A 19,146-nucleotide genomic window follows, 5' to 3' on the forward strand; every position below is an offset into this window, starting at 1 on the left:
GTGGGGCCTCACAGGCAAGCAGTGTGCTTCAGAAGCAGGGAAGAGCTAACTATAGAGATGCTCTGGCAGCCAGAGCATATCTATGGAGGACCCAGCCTCCAGTTGCCCTGTCCTGCTTCCTTTTCTGTGGGGTTTTTTGACCCCTGGATATCCAGGGGTCTAATTTTGCTCCGATGCTGCAAACTTACAGTGCGGGGAACATTTTCTCATTCCTGCACGTGCCTCTTGCAGTGTCTCAAAGGGGTCTGAGATGCTGCAAGAAGCATGTGTGGGCTCGTCTGGACACGCCCATGAGGAGTATTACAGGATTTCAATTTACTGCCCTCTTGTATTGATGTGTATAGGCAGCCATTGAGGGAGAAGATTTGGATGTCATTTTTTCCAGTAATGCAACAGCTTTAATCTTTAGGTGTCCAACTCAAGTAATCAAGTAGGAGCAACTGAGAGAATGACCCAGCGTAGTGGTTACATTGGGGCATGTTTAAGAGCCAGCCAGCTCAGGCTTAGGGTTAGATTCAATTCAGACAAGACAATTGATGCAATTCTCCCAAAGGAGAATCAACCAAAGGGGTTGATGGAAATCTTATTTACCCCCCAATGGGATGGAATTAAACTGCTGTACTTAACCAGAATTCATAACTTTATAGTTTGGTTAGACTGTGAGCTACTGGTTAGACGCTTAAAAGATCAGCTAGCTGTGGTACTTTAAAGGGCATATTTCTATCCAGGTATGGCTAGATTTGCACAGTATTATCTTTCAGATGCAATCTTGCTACAGTTGTTCATGCTTATGTCAGTTTAAAGTTATATACCCAAAATGCTAGGAAGGGCTACACTTTATACCAAATGTGAAGCTGTAATTAGGTGCAGAAAGGTAACTGCCATTTTTTGAAGGTAGAGTGCAATTCCAGAGCTTTGAGATCTTCATGGCTCCTTATGACTATCCAGATTTATAGCTACTAGCTTTTAAATATAAAACTCGTAGTGGCCAGTGCCCTGCCTATTTGAAGGACTGTCCCTTAAGTCCTTAGTCCTCTGCCAAGTCAAGACCAGAATTTGATACTAAATCATCCTCAAAACAGAGAGGAGCTGGTGAGGGTTTATTATGTAAGGGTCCCAGGGCTGTGATCCCATCCTGCTGCTGTTCTAAAATAACCCAGGTTTGAGGACTTTTAGGGTACATTGCACAACCTATTTATTTTGCCTTTTGTGGAAAGTGAGATTTGCATTAGTTTTTGTAAGTATCATGCGCACTTTGGCTTGTTTTATATTTAACTCTTTGGAGTTTGGCAGATAATATCAAACGCAACTGTTAGAAGTGAACTGTTAGAAGAAAAAACAATGACTGAAATGAGAAGCTTCTATAGGAAAGAATTGAAGTGTGGGGTGCTATTAAGTGGGGAATACACTTGGGTTTCTCTTTATGCAAATTTGTTCTGTGCGAATTTGCTTATATGTGATGACCTTATCTATACCAGAAACTCGCTTTGTGCGAGAAAAGATCTTATGCTGCAGTGATGTGAGTTAAGCATGGGGGTGGGGGGTGAGGCAGGTATGCAACGCCATCTTGCACTTGCCTCAGTCTCGCATTGTCCCTTGTTCCCTTCAGTGCTATGCTACTTGTACTCGTATTGTGGTGCATCTATTTGCCTTTATTATTGAACTTAATGAAATGTCATCTAACTGACCTTCTAGTGCATCTCCTAACTCCCTTTCTGAGCCAACCATGAAGTGAAAAAGGAGGCTGGTGCATATCCCTATTAATTACATGTAATAATGGATTTGCTTTATGCAAATTCACTTTATGCAAGGTTTTTTTGGAACACATCCCTCGCATAAAGAGAGACCCGAGTGTACTCTGCTTGGTTTCATATGGATCTGAATCTGGGATCAAAGGGATTTTTGAAAAACCTTTTACAATTAAAATCCAGTAAGAGACCCCCTAGACCAGAGAAGGGAGAATGTGAATTGTCACTGGTTGCTGGAGAGAGGCAAAACACATACTAACAGCAGCAAGTAGGCATTGTTCCTTAGAAAGTTGTAGGTAGGTGGGCTAGAATTCACCAGAACTTCCAAGTCATGATTCAGGTTTAGTGAGGGGACAATGTTTTATGCTTTGGCTGCTATTTACCATTTGGTGAACAAATAACAATGCTTTTTGAAGAAGATATAATCAAATCACTTTATGCGGAGGAAAAAGGGCTTACAGACACCAAACACAGCTAGATCTGTAATATTAATGTGTCAGGGAAGTGGGGCTACCACTATAAAATCTAGGTCTATAATGGATGGCTTATTGAGTTCTACCCTTGAGACAGGTGCAGGAACATCTGTCACCCCATGGGTGCAGTATAGAGGAACTGACTGTGGTTTAAAGCAGTTTGCCCAGAGGAATTGAAAGTGGTCTAAAGATTGTGGCTGTAAACAGACTTTGCCTTTTTACCACCATAAAAATGATCTGCCCAGAGCTGCCCACGCTTCCTAGCTGCCCTTAGGCAGCTGCTCCTGGGGCATCTGGGGCCCCGATCCTGCATGCCCCGGCAATGCCTGTGTGCCTTTCCAGGTCAGCTTTATTAGCTTCCAGTAGCCTTGGCTGTGCCTGCACATGTTCCTCCATTTGGGATTTCCCCAGGCTCCAGTGCAGTCCCAGGCTTGGGGCTCCCAAAGAACTGATTGGTAGTTCCAGCCCCAGGACTAAATCAGAGTGAGTTTGACACTGTACTGTGGTCCCAGGGCTGAGACTGCCAATCAGTTGATTAGTGGTCCCAGCCCATGGACTTCACCAGCGCAAGCTGGAGATTTTGAAGAGTGCCTGTGGAGTCCCTGGGCATGGGTTTCTGCAAATGGGGAAACCTGGGGTTTCACTCTTTATAGAGATGTGCAAGACTGTTTTCCTGTTTGCAGAGGGGTAGCAAGAGTATTGTCCTGCAAGATCAAGCCCCAGCCACTCCCAGGAGGGCCCTGCGGGATAACATGCAACATCTGTTTTGCCTAGTGAAACAGATCAGTTGTGCTGAGACACATCTCAGCACAGTTGATCCACTTCATTTGGCAACTTCTGTTTATACCCTATGACACCTGGTCTATGGGAAGGGTGGGAGAGATTGAAGAAGTGGTTAGTATGACAGATCGGCATTATTTGTATTTGGAGTTTCAACATGCTAAAAGGAAATTTATATTTGAAATTTCAAATATAGCTGAAATTTATATTTGACCTGTAAGTACAAATAATTGTCACACGGTTTGAAGGCTGCACATGTAGTCTTTTATTTTCAGACCATAATAAAAAATAAAAATAAATAAATGGAATCGGTATAAGGCAGTTGAAGTATAGTTTACTCAGCCATAAACCTAATCCAACCATTTATATTTCCTGTGAAGTATTAAGACAGTATGTAAAAAAAAAATAAATAAATAAATAAATAATAAAATAAAAAAGGTCTGTTTGTTTGAAGTTTCTGTATTTGGTTAAAACTCTTAACTTTGATATATACTATTTTATTTTTAGATTTCGGAATGAGCTGCTGATACTGTGTGGTTACATTGGTGCTTTACTTGCTATAAGGAGACAGTACAATAGCATTGTACCTGCACTTTATGAATATACAAGGTAATATTTCCCTATCTGTAGTAGTAGCACCCCACCGTCTCAATCAGGTTAGTTATACCTTGTATGTAGTCTCTGTCCCCAGAAGTTTATCAGTCTAAGATCCCAATTCTAGTATGGGAACAGGGAAGTACCTTGTGCTCTGCTGACTTCTTTGGTGCAGTATAGTGGTACAAGGGTCAGCCTGAATGCAGCCTTTTGCAAAATCTGGGCTAAGCTGGGTCAAACTACTTGTTCCTAAAAACACAGGTTGTTTTTGTAAAGAGATAAGTATTCCAACTGTCCTTCTTGAATGATCACAAGTTGTCACATCTGCTGTGTCATTCTGCTTAAAATTGTTTTTTTTTTTCCCCAAATCAGTATGAAAAAGTGTCTTTATAGGACATATGCTATCACTATGGAAACAGTAAGTTAGTAATAGATAGCATTTAATGAACAGGTTTTTTCTGGCCTAAATTTGTGGTGAGCTTTAAAACTTCCTGGGACCTAGAGAATTCCTGTAGGATTTGAGACAATAGGATTGTTCTAAAGATATCTTTTTTTTTAACTGACCCATCACATCCTCCGAGTTCCATGTAGGAATCATGACTCATTCAGCTTTTTAGGACTGGTCCAACAAAGTGCTTCAGAACACCAATTAACGTCAAATGTCATTATATCAAAAACTGGTTCAAAGTCTGTCCAAGCTTCATGGCTAACTAGCACAGCCAAAATATAGAAAGGCCTTGAAGAATATCGTAGGGATTAAATCTGAATAATTTAAATTAAAATAAAGAAAAAGTATTCTTATACCTAGAAATCTTAATAATTCCAAAGTTAAACAGTAAGGGCATAGTAAAAAACACAAATTAGAAGTATCAATTCAAAATATATTTTAAAAGATTGATATTGTTAACTTCTAATATCTTTTCTCTTTATGTAAATTTACAATGTTAGAACTGATTTTGAACATTACCCATAATAACATTTTGTAGGTACAAAATTTTAATTTTGTTCCTTTTCAGTCAGCTTCTAAAACGACGGGAGGTATCTGTACCCCTGAAAATTGAATGGCTTTCTGATGAACTAGATGCATGGAGAGCTTGTACACAGTTAGTCAAGTAAGTGTAAAATGCAAAATTGTCAGAGTGGAGATTGCTTCCATTTAAATATGCACATTTCAATAAAACTTTGATTTTTTTTTTCTTTCTAGCATTTGAAAGGCTGTTCTTATGTAAAGACAGAAAGTATTTCGAAATCTGTGGATCCTGAGTTGAATTGCAAATGAACAAGTTTAAAATATGTGTTTTGCTTACAGATCTACCGATGAATCACCATATACCCCTCCATCAGATTCCCAGAGAATGATTTATTCAACACTTGTATCACGAATGCAAGAGGAGCCTCTGAAAGGACTGATTGGACCGGACTATGTTACTGGATCTAATCTTCCTAGTCACTCAGATGTTCACATCTCTTGTTTAACAGGATTAAGGATACAGGTATTTTTTCAGAGCCATATTCCTTTGGATTACTGTTTTAACAAGTAACCCTTACGTGGTCATGCGACTTGTTTTTAAGTGAAAAAATACAAATGGAAACTTGTAATGGTTGAGGCTTCCAGAGTTCTCAAAGAATAGAATCTCTAAAGAAGAAAAAGGGAGATTGTAGAGTAATCCCTTTGACAAAAGCTGCCATTTTCTGTTAACTATGCTTAGATGGAGTTTATATGGTTATATAGTTTTAATGAGGACGAAATCACCACTTGGAACAGTAAAAAATTGTTTGCAACAGTCAAAAATTGAAACACAATTGCTCCTATTAAAGTATATGTGAGCCAGTGGCTACCTCTTCACTTTGGTTTGAATTGAAAACAGTGGAAGGGCTATATCAAAGTTCCATTAATGTGTTGAAATATTTCTTCTTATACTACGCATTTCTAGAATGCCAAGCATTGTAGTATCTCTGAGCCATTAAATTAAATAGGTTGTCAAAGATACTGCCTGTGGGCCTCACCTGGCTTGTGCGCCATGTCATCTAGGCTATGGGGTTCCTGGAGGAGCTGACAACATGGGGGTGGGGCAAGCAGGCACAGAGCCCACCGCCAAAAGTTCAAGGTATGTTGAAGACATGTTTAGGTAGCATAGGCAGGCAACAGCTCTGCAAATTTCCATGGCGCCCTGAGTCTATAGTCAGAGACAATCTAAGCAGGGTACAAGGCCCAGGACAAATCAGCCTGTGCAGGGCCTCACCCCCGGGCGCAAGGAAGCCAGCAGCAGATTTGGCGGCGGGGAGTGCCAAGCGGCCGGACGTGAAGCCACCGGCAGCACGGAGTCACCACTCTGCCCAGCTCCGCGGGGCCCCCCAAAGTGCGAGGCTCGGGGCGCTTGCCCTGATTTGCTCCCCCACTAGGGATGGCCCTGTCTACAGTGCTGCTCACTCTGCCACCAGAGGTGGGTCTGGATTTGGCTTGTGAGGCACCATGCAGTTTCAGTTTAGCCCACAAGAGGCTCCATGGTCTGGATCTGGCCTGTGGGGGCTAATTCAGGGGTATGACATCCCTGAATTGAAGCACACATCAGCGATAAGTAAGGAGAAGATACAAAGGCTAAACATTCAGACACAAGTATCATTTTTCAGTATTTATTACTTGTGTAGCTTTGTGACCAGCATGTTTAAACATTTATCTTCACCATGCCACTGTGAGGTATGTTGTTGCTGCCATTTTTGTAGATAGGGAAAGGGACTCAATTTTGTTAGGCTCATTTATTTATACTTATAGGAAGCTAAATCCATGTGGTTTCCCCTATCATTAAGAGGCCAGGCCCACAGAAAAACAAGGCTGCCTACGGTGCCTATTGTAAGACGCAGGTATAAATAACTATAGTTTGGGAATACACCAGTATAATTGTAAAATGCACCTAACTCAAACCTTAGGGAATGTAAAACAGGTCTGTTTGCCTGATAAGTATAGTTCTCTAAATTGGTATGGAAGTTTTAATCAGAGTTATTATCAGGTGTAACTTTTTAAGTTGGGTGAAGCTACTGTATAAACCGAGGTTGCATCAAGTCAAAATATACATTTGTTTTTACTAGATTGTAGTTTCTCTGCAAATATGATACAGGACGTGTATCTTCTCTTTCTTCCCTTTCTCAAACATTCATATTTTACAGGGGCCTGTGTTTTTCCTTGAAGATGGAAAATCGGTTATTTCTCTGAATGATGCTTTGATGTGGGCCAAAGTGAATGCCTTCTCACCATTAGGAACAGGAATACGGCTCAACCCATTCTAAGACTGTTTTCATTGTAATCTCTAGTGATTGAAATGAGCAACATCCTGAAGATTAATATTAATTTTAATCTTGATCATCAAGGACAGAAAGATGGCAGTTCCTTCCTCCTGAAGGACAGTTACTTGAATTTTACAAATTGTAAAAAAGAAAATGAAAAGGTTTTTTTTTTTTAAATCTCTCTCTCTCTCTCTCTCTCTATATATATCTATCTATCTATATCTATATATAAAATTATTTGATAATCCAAAGAAGAAAAGTTATTTGATAATCCAAAGAAAAAAAAGTCCTAATTTACGTAATTGATAGCCATGGGGTTTTTTTTTTTAGAAAGATGTGTACTGTTGTCAGACAACACAAACATCGTTCAGTAAGTCGTATGCGAACAAATAACTTGTAAAGCAAGTAAACAACTGTCTACATTATCAACATACGAGGTAGCCAAAACTGTGAAATTCATAAAATGTGTTTGTAAATACATCATTATACAAATGATTTATGCTTTTATGGATAGTCACTGTAATGCATCTATTTTTAGAATGACCACAAATCTATGTCTAACTTTCATTCATCCTGTTTCCCCTTTTATCTTTTACAGTAAAATGTGATTCTCAAGTGAAAGTGTGTAAATTAAATGAGTTCAAAGCCAAAAAACTCACATTTTTAATTAAGACATATTTCCATGGATTAAATATTTAGCTTTACCAGTAATAAAGAGAAGTCAAATATAGCAGCACTGTTTGTTTTAGTTATGTTTTGATGAATACCTTGATTAGGGTAAATCAATATATTTTCTAGTAAGATCATCTTTGACAACTTCCCCTATTATATTTGAATGAGATAAAAATGCATTTATGAACCTTTTAAAATCAAGGTTGTAAGTACTGAACCAGCATATTTAATGAAGAATTACTGAAATCCATTATGTATATTAATAACATTTTGTTCTTTTGGATTTTGTATAGGCTGCAAAAACCATATGGTACGAAGGACCTGATACTCAGGCATCGCTTTATTTAGTTACAGTTGGTTAGTCAAGACTTATGATCTGTGCCCAAATTAAACTAAATATGATGGCAATAGAATCTGAGTAGTAGTGAAATTGTAAAAAGTTGTGTGTAACATCAAACACTGCCATGAGGAAAAAAAAGTCCTATATTCTTAGCCAGAAGTACTTTTCCATAAAGTAGCATTAGAGATCCTTTGGGTCTAGTGCCTAGTCAGTATGTTGATAGCACGGTGAAAAGAACATACCTTACCTGTTCTAATGATCTCCTCTTGTTAAAATAGTGCTAGCTATTGTATAATGAAAGATCAGTAAATGGCTGAACAATATTTAAAGAATCATTCTAAAATAAAAAATAACACAATATTTAAAACTCACAAAGATGGCAGTTTTAAGTACCCTTTATCTACTTGCAGCCTTGCAAAACTTAATAGAATATAATCAATTCTCACAATACCTTAGTGCAGGGAGTGGCAACCTGTGACTTGTGAGCTGCATCCAACCTGCAGAGCTATTTGATCCAGCCTGTGCTGCCACAGGGAGAAGTGGCACAAGCGAGATCCTAGTGCCCATTCATCTCTGACTCAAACAGTCATTTGGCTTGCATCCTAAAAAGGTTGCCAACCACTGCCTTAATGAAGTAATAGTCTCTTTTGAGGCAGAGTGGCTGAGTGATCTGCCCAAGGCCAGAGAGAAAGTAAATAAAAACCAAACAAACAAACTGGTAACTCAGGAAATCCTGGCTCCCAATACGTACATTATAGTCCATGTCTCATTCGTTATGTTGGTAAAATAATTTTCAAAATTGTTAAACGTGTATTCATAGTTTATTCTACCAAGGAATTAGAAAACTTAATTTTTACAGGAATTTTTGCTGTCTCAAAGACAAAATATGAGTTCTGTTTTGTATGTCAGCTATGTACACCATACATCTTTCACACACACTTATCTGTGTATTGGAATTAAATGCTTTACTTTATTGCATCCATTATTTAGCCATTGTTTCTCTTTTATATATTTAATTCTGTGTGTAATTTGCAGAATGTTGCAATTCAGGAAAAAAAAAGGATCCATAATACTAGTTTGTGGAAGAATTCTAGCTTCTTCAGCTTCAAATGTCTGATGGGTTATTCTTGTCTAATGAACGATAAATAATGCTCTTGTTTTATGGGATTTGTGTAGCCTTTGTATATGTGGAAAAGAAATATAGGTACTTACGAGAGTGCAGGGAGGAGTGACAGGAAATTATTATTAAGCTCAATATTTATTTGCCTGAGTTTGGATCTAAAAGACTGACTCAGCTGTCATCCTGCTCTTCTTTAAATCTCTTGTAGTGTCCTAGAGACTGATACTGAAATTTCAAGATATAAACATATTGCAAACATGTAGTGTAACTGCATAAATGTGTGGAAGTTGTGCCTTAATATGGAACCTGAAATAAATCTACCCTCTTTAAATTACACATTGAGGAGGGTAAATTATTTTTTCATTATTAGGTTTAGAGTATAAAAATTGAGTCAAAGGGCACTTTTTATATGAGGAAAATGTCAGGTAACAGTCATTGTCAACAAAAATGATGGTGCATTTACTTTATGGTAGTCTTTACCATATGTGGAGAAAAAAACCATGAAAATGGTTGTTGTAAGAGGTACATTTATTGTAACAACTCTAGTCACAACTGTTCAAACATAGCTGTATCAATGTTTTTAAAACAATTTCAGGTTGTTTGCTAAAATGTGTCTTCACTGTGAAGCAGATCTGATCAAAAAGAGGTATTTCCCCTTGAAATTAAAAACCTTTCTGATTTCTTCACCGTCAAGCAATTTGTGTTTTTCTCTAGTGTTGTTACCTTTATAGCTTTCCATAAGAAGAAATGTTATTTCACATATATTTTTGTCTTCTAGCAGGTATCAAAAGGATATTCTAATTTTAGTGACTTTGGGGTAAGTTTTAAACTAGTAAATTACCTCTTAAAATCCTTTTTGTCAAAGTGAAAATGAATTTTTCAAAATTGTTGCAGTCGTTCTGTGCTTCACTGAGTGGAAAGAAATGCCAGATGTTAAACTGTAAAACCAGACTTTTGTTCCTATTAGTTGTCCTTGTGTTTAAAACTATCTTTTTAAAACTAACATCTGTCTCTAAAATAAGACTCCAGACCTGTTCATTTTTGAGACATTTATAAGATGATGATCACTAATGAAATATGTCACCGACTTAACAATGGATGCAATATCTTTTAAACCAATCAGAGCAATATTTATTTCTCCAAAAACAAAAACTTCTTAATGTACAACACTTCCTTCAGAGTTGTATATTTATTAAAGCAATGAAAGCCAGAGTTAGCTTTGATTTAGATAAAATTAACCATAAAACACTTATTCCAAACAAAGGAGTGATTAGTAAAAAGACAATGCATGTTTTTATAATGCACCAAGGTACAAAGACACCATGGACAACCGCCAGATTTATTAACCTCAGCACATTCCACAAGGTACAAAAAGGTCATACATCATCATCACTGAAACCTTTAAAAGGAGAATTTCAATAATAAAGGATCTGAAATAGTAAGGCCGTTCACTCTAATCGAGCCTAAGAGGGACCTAGGTTGTAAAAGCAAGTATAATATCAAGTCAGTGAAGACACCCTTCTAAAACCAGGAAAACTCTGATGATAGGTTTTAGATACTGCTTTAGAGACATTTAAGCTTGTTGCACTTTTTAATACATACCAAGTTTTAAATGGCATTTACTAGAAGAAAACAATGCTCTGCTTACCAGACACTAAACCCAATCAGTGAGTCCGCGCCACCCCCCCATGGTTTTATAAGGGATTTATAATCAGTGTTTGCAAATTTCATAGGTCAGACCTCTCCAAGATTACTTTCCAGTGTTCAGTTAGTTCTTTTCTTGAGATGCCTGGAACGCCATACTTACTCCACAGACAAAGAGGATCTGTTGGCTTGTTTCACTTGGATTTCTTTGAAATGAACAGAAGTTTTGCTTCTGATTTCTGGTAGACCCAGATCTAAGCAAAATAATTAGCAAGTGATAAATGAACACTTATTCAAAAATCACTATTTAACCATTAAAAAAAACCTAGACTGGGCAATGTCGTTTTAATAAGTATATTACAGGAATATTTTCTAATTTGAATATAATTTTAGCTCTGCCATGAGCAGTGTCATTGTCCTAGTGTAAAGCTGCTTATACTGCTGTAGCTTATCTTTTCCTAGGAAAATGAATCAACAGTTTTATACTAGAGGTGCACCAATACATTGGTCTATAGTGTATTGGCACTGGTAAAAGGAAAATTGACATCAGCAATTGGCTTTTTTTGGCTGTGGCCAATTAATGTCACCAATAAATGGGCATGCATGCACATGGCCAGCCTGGCAGCTTGCAGAGCAGTGGTGATCAGGTAAGTCTGTTGGGGGGAAGGGACAGGGAGAGAGAGAGGACATGGGGCAGGGAAGATCAAGGCCCCTGCTATGAGGGAATGGGCTGGGGCAGGCACTGCCCAGCTGGTTTGTCTGGGGGGCACAGAGAGGGGAGGGACAGATCCCACTGTTGCACACACCCCGGGGAGAGGCAAGGGGGCAGTGCGACCCCAGGATGTGTGCAGGGCGAGGCATGGACTGATGCTGGGGCCAGGGGCAGCACTGGGCTCTTCCCAGCACAGGGGGCCTGGGCCAGGGCTGCACTCTGGGCAGGCGGTGGTGGAACTGCAAGCTGGGGCTAAGGAGGGAGAGCTACAGTAAGTTTTGGGATGGCTGTAGCCCCTCTCATACCCACCACACCCCAGCGCCACTGCTGCCCTCCCTGAGCACAGCCCCAGCCCAACCACCCCTGCTGGGAAGAGCCCAGCACTGCCCCTGGCCCCAGCCCACAGCGGAGACTGCCCTGCACACAGAACCGGGGGGGGGGGACACCCCACATGGTTCCCCTGGGGATGTGCTTAGTGGCAGGATCCACCCCCCCAGACGAGTTGCTCACGGTTCTATCCAACACTCCACCCCGCCCCATCTGGGTAGCCCCTGCCCCGGCCCCCCTCCCTCCCCCCCTCACCACAGGGGCCCACCCCCACACACATACCCCATCCCCCGTAAAAGACTTACCATCTGGACAGTGCTCTCCAAGCAGCTGGGCTGCATATTGGCAATCAGATCAGTATCAGCCGATATGGCTCGTTAATAACTGGCCATCAGTACGGCCTAAAATATCTTTATTGGTGCACTCCTACTTTATGCTGATAACTGAATCTCATACAAGACTTAGATTAATTTAACCTATTTGTATAAAGGGTTATGTGCTACAACAAAAAGAAATGAAAGAGTACAACTGTTTGGATCAGGTGACACTTTGAGATGGACTAATACTTGAAATTTGTAGCTGCTCTCCTTCATTATAACAGATACAGATTCTACAGTGAAGAACTGATACTATCTGTGGTAGTAAGTAAAGTCAAAATTCTAAACCAAGACACTGTCGCATGAAAGAAAAGCCATTTTGAATCCTGAATATAAGCAAATACCGTGGTTGCCAAACCACAGAGGTAGACTGGCTCTCAAAGGAAAGTTATGTGAAAAAACATTTTTTCTAACTGAAATGGTTTAGTTTTAAAGCTACAGATTTTAGTAAAAATACACCTGTATGATCCAGGTTTACCACCTGAATAGTGTAAATCCCTAACCATCTGAAGGAATGCTTGGAATGACTACTTACAGGACATAGAAGAAAGTTTTTCCCTTTGGCTATTAATGAGAATCTCGGTAGAAGCATGACGAGAAGGATGACGAACAGCACGTTCTCCCAAGCTTGGTTTAATGTTAAACCGCTCTATAAAACAAGAAATCACAATCTGCTTGGTATAGTAGAGAGATGTCCTGGTATTCATGTTTTACCAGGTCAGCTCGTAATTTCTTTATTTAAAAAAGGCAAGGATTTCTTGGGGTGATATCTTTTACTGGCCAAACTACACCGTTGGGATAAAGTCAGACAAACTTCTAAATGCAAGGCATTCCTATTACCACTGATAAAAAATCAATAAAATCAACACTTACAATGTGGCAAAAGGAAAGAAGTGCCCCAGCAAAACATGCAGTCTTTTATTCTCCAAAACAAAGGAACAAGACACCACATTACAAAAGTTCTTAAGGTCACAGTAATTTCTTACAGTTGACCACATTCCTGTGACATGCAGTCCAATTATAGATTCATAGATGTTAGGGTCGGAAGTGACCTCAATGATCATCGAGTCCGACCCCCTGCATAGGCAGGAAAGAGTACTGGGTTCAGATGACCCCAGCTAGATGCTTATCTAGCCTCCTCTTGAAGAACCCCAGGGTAGGGGAGAGCACCACCTCCCTTGGGAGCCCGTTCCAGACCCTGGCCACTCTAACTGTGAAGAAGTTCTTCCTAATGTCCAATCTAAATCTGCTCTCTGCTAGCTTGTGGCCATTATTTCTTGTAACCCCCGGGGGCGCCTTGGTGAATAAATACTCACCAATTCCCTTCTGTGCCCCCGTGATGAACTTATAGGCAGCCACAAGGTCGCCTCTCAACCTTATCTTGCGGAGGCTGAAAAGGTCCAGGTTCTCTAGTCTCTCCTCGTAGGGCTTGGTCTGCAAGCCCTTAACCATACGAGTGGCCCTTCTCTGGACTCCCTCCAGGTTATCCGCAACCCTCTTGAAGTGCGGTGCCCAGAATTGCACGCAGTACTCCAACTGCGGTCTGACCAGCGCCCGATAGAGGGGAAGTATCACCTCCTTGGATCTATTCGTCATGCATCTGCTGATGCACGATAAAGTGCCATTGGCTTTTCTGATGGCTTCGTCACACTGCTGACTCATGTTCATCTTGGAGTCCACTAGGACTCCAAGATCCCTTTCCACTTCCGTGCCACCCAGCAGGTCATTTCCTAGGCAGTAGGTGTGCTGGACATTTTTCTTCCCTAGGTGCAGCACTTTGCATTTCTCCTTGTTGAACTGCATTCTGTTGTTTTCTGCCCACTTGTCCAACCTATCCAGGTCTGCTTGCAGCTGTTCCCTGCCCTCCGGCGTGTCCACTTCTCCCCATAGCTTTGTGTCATCTGCAAACTTGGACAGAGTACATTTCACTCCCTCGTCCAAGTCGCTGATGAAGACATTAAAAAGTATCGGTCCAAGGACTGAGCCCTGCGGGACCCCACTGCCCACACCCTTCCAGGTCGAAACCAACCCATCCACCACGACTCTCTGGGTGCGACCCTCTAGCCAATTCGCCACCACCATTCGACAAATTAATTTAAGTCAATCTGATAAGTAAGAACCTCGAAGAATCTAATACTTGTTTGAGTGTTTTCTATTGGGAAATCAGCTGGAATACTTTGCCAGAGCCATCTGCAGTCTCTGGTGCAGAGATAATGTTGCTGCAGATCAGACTTACCTAGAAAAAAAAACACCTAAAGTGATGATGCAAGGGTAGAAACTTATATCTGATATTCAGCTGTATTCTACATTGCTGTACCATCCACCATCAGTATTCACTTCAAGTGGAAGTGCCTGCACGTTTCCTTAGATAATGTCATCACAAAACTTTCTTTACAGTTTCTGGCTACAAGATTCATGCTGTTTACAACATTCAGTTCTATTGGCATCACTGAGATATGCTGGCCTCAGCCATGACTGGTTGACTTAAACCCAAGGACAGGCAAATAAATGTTTGAGCACTGTAAATGGAAAACTCTTATATCTGACAAATTAGATAAGTGAACATGGGAAAACAGGTCTGTTCTTTATACTTGATGTTGCAAAGTCACTCACTTGGGTTCTCTTCCCTTTCTAGCAGTCTCTGTTGCATATGCATGTTGATGACAGCATTAACCTTCTGTCTATTTTTTTTAATGCTTGGCTCTATCATTTCTTCTGTTAGCTTAATGTTATTTTTGATAGCCTTTGATGCTGTTGATCTGGCAACCATTGGTAACTGATCCTGATAGTAACTGTCTGTAAAGTCAACTTCCTCATCCTGAATATTTTTAATTCTGCAAAAAGGAAAAAGACTCACGAGTTAATTACGTTAACAATAAATACAGAAAGCCCTATCATGACTTCCACTTTTAAGGGATCTGTCCAATACTCGCTAATGAATACCCATAGTTCTACAGTGCAAGTGATGCAGTTTCTATTTTTCTTTTTTTTTTACCCTGGGCCCTCAAAGTGCAGAGATGTAAAGTGACCTGGCCAAAGAGACACCAAGTCTGTCTGTCTGATCCTGAATCCAAAAGATTCCGGCACCTAATCCTGTGTTCAATTAACTCCATAATCTTTGTGTGATAAGTGTGGGCTGCTCTTAAAAAATAATTTCTTACGGGCACCCTGTATTTCAGATCTCCACAGCAATTCACAACTGGACAATATACACAAGTTGCAGGTGGCATGGGAAACGTAGAGAGCAAGCCGAAGGAACTGGAATGATCTGGGGGTCTTGGTAGATCACAGATCAACATGAATGCAGTGTGATGCAGCTGCACAAAACGCAAATATAGTTTTGGGATGCACCAATAAAGCATTATGTGCAAGACACAGAAGGTGATAGTGCCTCTCTACTATCTACGCTGCACCAGTTAGGCCACATCTAGAATCTCCATCACTGGAAGTATTCAAGGAAAGGATGGACTGACCCTGGTACTAGAGGTTTTCAACCTTTTTAAGGAGTGTATCCCTTCTGACAGAGCTGGGGGGAAGAGGGTGGCCGTGGCTGGACACAGAGCAGGGGGGACGGGGTGGCAGTGGCCGATGTAGAGCAGGTGGGGCTTGCATGCAGTGGTGGTGCGGGGTGGTGTATAGCAGTAGCTGCTGCATGCGAGCTCCCCCCCCCCCCCCCCACCCGCGGGCCCCTGGGCAGCCTGCAGAGGGGGGGAGCCACGGACCTCGCCCCCCCAGCCCTGGTCCTGATAGGCAGTGGTGCAGGGTGGCGGTGCTCCGTCCCCACCTGCCCTCCTCCCCCTCCCCCCCCAGCCCCTTTTCACGTACCCTTTCCTGCTCCCTGGTCTAGACTCTAGGATAATTTAGGAGTAGCTATACCTATACTCTACTATGATATTTCCCATGCTTCTGTGCTTTGCTGGTTGTCACATGGGGCTGGGACAGGATTTTTTTCCTCTCCTGCAACTACATGTGTCAGGGGTTTATTTATTTATTTTTAAGCCTTCCTCAAAACCAGTGGGTGTTGGCTGCAACCAATGCTGAGGATTATTCCTGTTCTGTACCAATGCTCCTTTGGTTTTGAATCCAGAGGTTCTCAGCCAGAGGGCCTTGCCCCTCTGCTCAGGGTCAGACTGATCTTTATATTTGGGGTCAGGAAGGAATTTAGCCCATGGTCAGATTGGTATGAACTGTGGGGGGTCATGGCCCTCTTCCTGAGATCTCTCAAGCCTCTTTTAACAATTGTTGCAGCAGCAAGTTGTTGGCTGCCACAACAGCATTCCCATTAAGCTGTGCAGTATGTGCGGCTCTGCAGGCATGCCTGGCAGCGTGGCATGAGCGTGCCTGTGCAGCCGCACACGCCACGCAGCCTAGAGGGAACACTGTACCATGGTCTCCCTGCCTTCTCCTGGCAGATTAGGGTTTTGTGTCAGGGTTGACTGTGTAGTTTTGCTTATACATTAGATCAAGGCGTTTCAACCTTTTTTCATTTGCAGACCTCTAAAAAATGTCAAATGAAGATGCACTTGCTTTGAAAAGTAAGTGTAGGTATTCACATACTTTTGACTGATCAGTCTCATCTTTTGTAGAACCCTTTGATATAGTCTACAGCCCTCCCAGGGGTCCATAAACCGTAGGTTGAAAACCAGTGTGTTAGACAATGGATTTGTATAGGATGGTTTGGATGATCTAGCCTCAGGCAGGGGGCAGGGCTAAATGACCTTTGCAGGTCCTTTCCAACCATACTTCTCAAGGACTCTAGGACTGGTTACTTTACTCCACCGGGTGTGTAACATAATGGTTTGGAAAGGGTTGGGTGACATTTGAGTGCTACTGCCTGACAACGCTGTAAACTTCTAGCTAACAGAGCAGAGTGGGACTGTTTATGGACAGCAGCTCTCACCGCCTGTTTGTCAGCATGGAGTAGATGTCTTGCACCAGAATCTCTGCAGCTCCCGGTTTACAGTGCATCGTCCCATTAATGAGCTCCTGGACGGGGTTCAGCTTTCTTTTTAGGAAGAACTTTGTTGCACAAGAAGAGAAGGACACAGCTTGGGCCGTGCAAGGGAAGCGCCCCATTTGGGACACAACGTATACAGCAACCTCGATCCCGAGTCACCTCTGCCGTTCGCAAACATACGCATAAAAATGAGTGGCTCCAAATAGGCAGACAAGGTTCCTTGGGTGAATTTGCAGGTGGCTGGCAAGCTGGGGAAGGTCACCTGTCCCCCACCCACCCTGCTCTTGCACAGACTGCCCTCCTTCCCCATCCCCGCCTGCATTCATCAAAGCTGTCTCCAGGACCCCGGCCTCCCCACACGACCCTCCCTCCTCACCTTGCCCATTCCCTCTGTGCCAGGCCCTGCTTCCTCACTGTGGCCCCCACCCCCTGCTTTGGGCTCACCTGCTCACTTTGCCTCGCCCTCCAAAGGCCAGGCCCCACCGCCCCACCTTGTTCTGCCTGCCCCTTCCCCACCTCCCTCTCTACAATAGGGCAGTCCCCTCGGGGATGTCCTTTCGGTCCACCAGTCCTCTAGGCTCACCGCACTAATACCCTCTCTGGTACAGGCTCACCGCGCTGCTATCCCCTTGTCGGGGGACAACCGCAGCACCTTGCCCTTCTCCTGGGGCGCTGTGCCACTAACCCCTTCCGTCAGGGTCCACCACGGCACACCGCCCCCGTCCTGGGTTTCCCTACGGTGCAGGCCGTCGCCCCCGGCGCGACGCCCTGTCGCCATGACAACCGGTACCAGGCAACCACTCGCCCTTCCGGTTCCGGTTCCGCTCGCGGGCTCCAGGGCAGTGGGCGGCGGCGCATGGGTCGGGGTGGAGCTGTGGGCTGCCAAGAGCACTGGCGGCGGGGAGGGGCAGGTTCGCATGCGCCGCCACCGGAACGAGGCTGCCGGCTTTTGTTCTGTTGCCAGTGGTTACCGGGCAACTGGCGCGTGTGTGGAACTTTTCCCCGCCGCTACTCTCCTGCTGCGCACATGCGCAGTGTGCCCCTCGCGGAAGTCGGTTTACTCAGCTGCTCGCGATAGCGCGGGAAACTCTTTCGGCGTCCGCGTGAGGCTGTTCGGGGTGACGTCAGTGCGGCGGCCTGTATCTCCCCTGCCTCAGGGCTCCGCCGGCCTTCCTGCACCTGAGACCCTCGCCCTCCGTGCCCGGTGGTGCTGAGGGCGGGGAAGCCTGGGCGCTTTAGACCCCTCGGGTAACAGGGCTGTCACTTGAAATACGTAAAACTTCCCATGTGTCCATCATCTTAGCCTCCCCCCCAGCAAAAATACAAGTGAGCACCTACGCCCACTCCCTTCAGGCTTATCTACGCTGGAGATAAATTTCAAGCAATTTTCCTCCAAGGAGATGGGCCTGCATTTGCATAATGCAATTTCCGTTGCAAATCAATCTGCCTGTTGGTGCTGTTGCACAAACGGCTAGTTCTGTGCCCCTGGAGGCTTGTCCAATCCACCTCTAGGAGAGAGTCTCACACACAGGCTGGGTCCAATTTCAGATTTATTGTTTGCAAACAAGTTCAACAAGGGAGCTTAATTTACTCAAATCCGTGTCGACCCCAAACAGAGTCTGGGGTTCCTTTTTATAGCTAACATAAACAAAAGATTCTAACGTGTCGCGTAATTATTGGCAGCCCAAGTATTACGTCTTACAACATATGTCTAGCAGGTACATGTTCTATGACGGTTTACATACATGTCTCATTTACATCTTAAATCTCCTCCCTGGGGCCGTCCTTAAGTCCATTTCGGTCATTCTTCGGTCAAGGTCTGAGTTCTTCACATCAGCACCTTTCCCTGTGCCTCTTCTCTTATCTCTCGTAAGGAGTTATTTGTTGCATCTGTTCCTGGCTATGTCTGCAGAAGTCTAGTGCTACTCGTAAATCTATCATTGGCCTACATACCTTAGCAGAAGCAAGTGTGATAATATGCAGAAGCAATTATGTAGTGAAACTAAACAGTTCTCAGCTGTGAAGCCTTTGTGTAGGGAGATGAGACATTTTTATCACACAGCTGTTACACAAACGTTATTGCAAAATCATAATGACTAGATTATAACATATTTTTACCA

The 19,146-nt window shown here is 42.8% G+C and overlaps 2 protein-coding genes across 2 annotated transcripts in view; one reads left to right on the forward strand and one right to left on the reverse strand.

The window, feature by feature from the left end:
- The window catches only part of WDR17 (WD repeat domain 17), a 70,526-nt gene extending 63,446 nt beyond the window's left edge, over positions 1 to 7,080 (forward strand). The window contains exons 27-30 of the mRNA XM_025209550.1: positions 3,509 to 3,610; positions 4,612 to 4,707; positions 4,905 to 5,088; positions 6,761 to 7,080. Coding sequence (XP_025065335.1) covers positions 3,509 to 3,610; positions 4,612 to 4,707; positions 4,905 to 5,088; positions 6,761 to 6,880 — 502 coding nt within the window. The 3' untranslated portion in view covers positions 6,881 to 7,080. The remainder of the gene's footprint in view (positions 1 to 3,508; positions 3,611 to 4,611; positions 4,708 to 4,904; positions 5,089 to 6,760) is intronic.
- A 3,118-nt stretch (positions 7,081 to 10,198) lies between these two features.
- On the reverse strand, positions 10,199 to 17,200 carry SPATA4 (spermatogenesis associated 4). The gene is made up of 4 exons (XM_014522064.2): positions 16,970 to 17,200; positions 14,683 to 14,903; positions 12,605 to 12,718; positions 10,199 to 10,907 (listed from the first exon to the last, which is right to left on the reverse strand). The coding sequence occupies exons 1-4, from the start codon at positions 17,143 to 17,145 to the stop codon at positions 10,813 to 10,815; spliced, it is 606 nt and encodes a 201-aa protein (XP_014377550.1). The 5' UTR covers positions 17,146 to 17,200; the 3' UTR covers positions 10,199 to 10,812.
- Between the last annotated feature and the right edge of the window lie 1,946 nt (positions 17,201 to 19,146).

The sequence above is a fragment of the Alligator sinensis genome, unplaced genomic scaffold, assembly GCF_000455745.1.
Source record: "Alligator sinensis unplaced genomic scaffold, ASM45574v1 scaffold614_1, whole genome shotgun sequence".
NCBI lineage: Eukaryota > Metazoa > Chordata > Crocodylia > Alligatoridae > Alligator > Alligator sinensis.

Coding starts and splice junctions, on each gene's coding strand:
- SPATA4 (XM_014522064.2), bottom strand. CDS start 17,145: ATGGGGCGCTTCCCTTGCACGGCCCAAGCTGTGTCCTTCTCTTCTTGT. Junction 14,904..16,969: donor TCCATGCTGACAAACAGGCG/GTGAGAGCTGCT, acceptor TCCTTTTTGCAG/AATTAAAAATATTCAGGATG. Junction 12,719..14,682: donor AGAAAGGGAAGAGAACCCAA/GTGAGTGACTTT, acceptor CTTGTTTTATAG/AGCGGTTTAACATTAAACCA.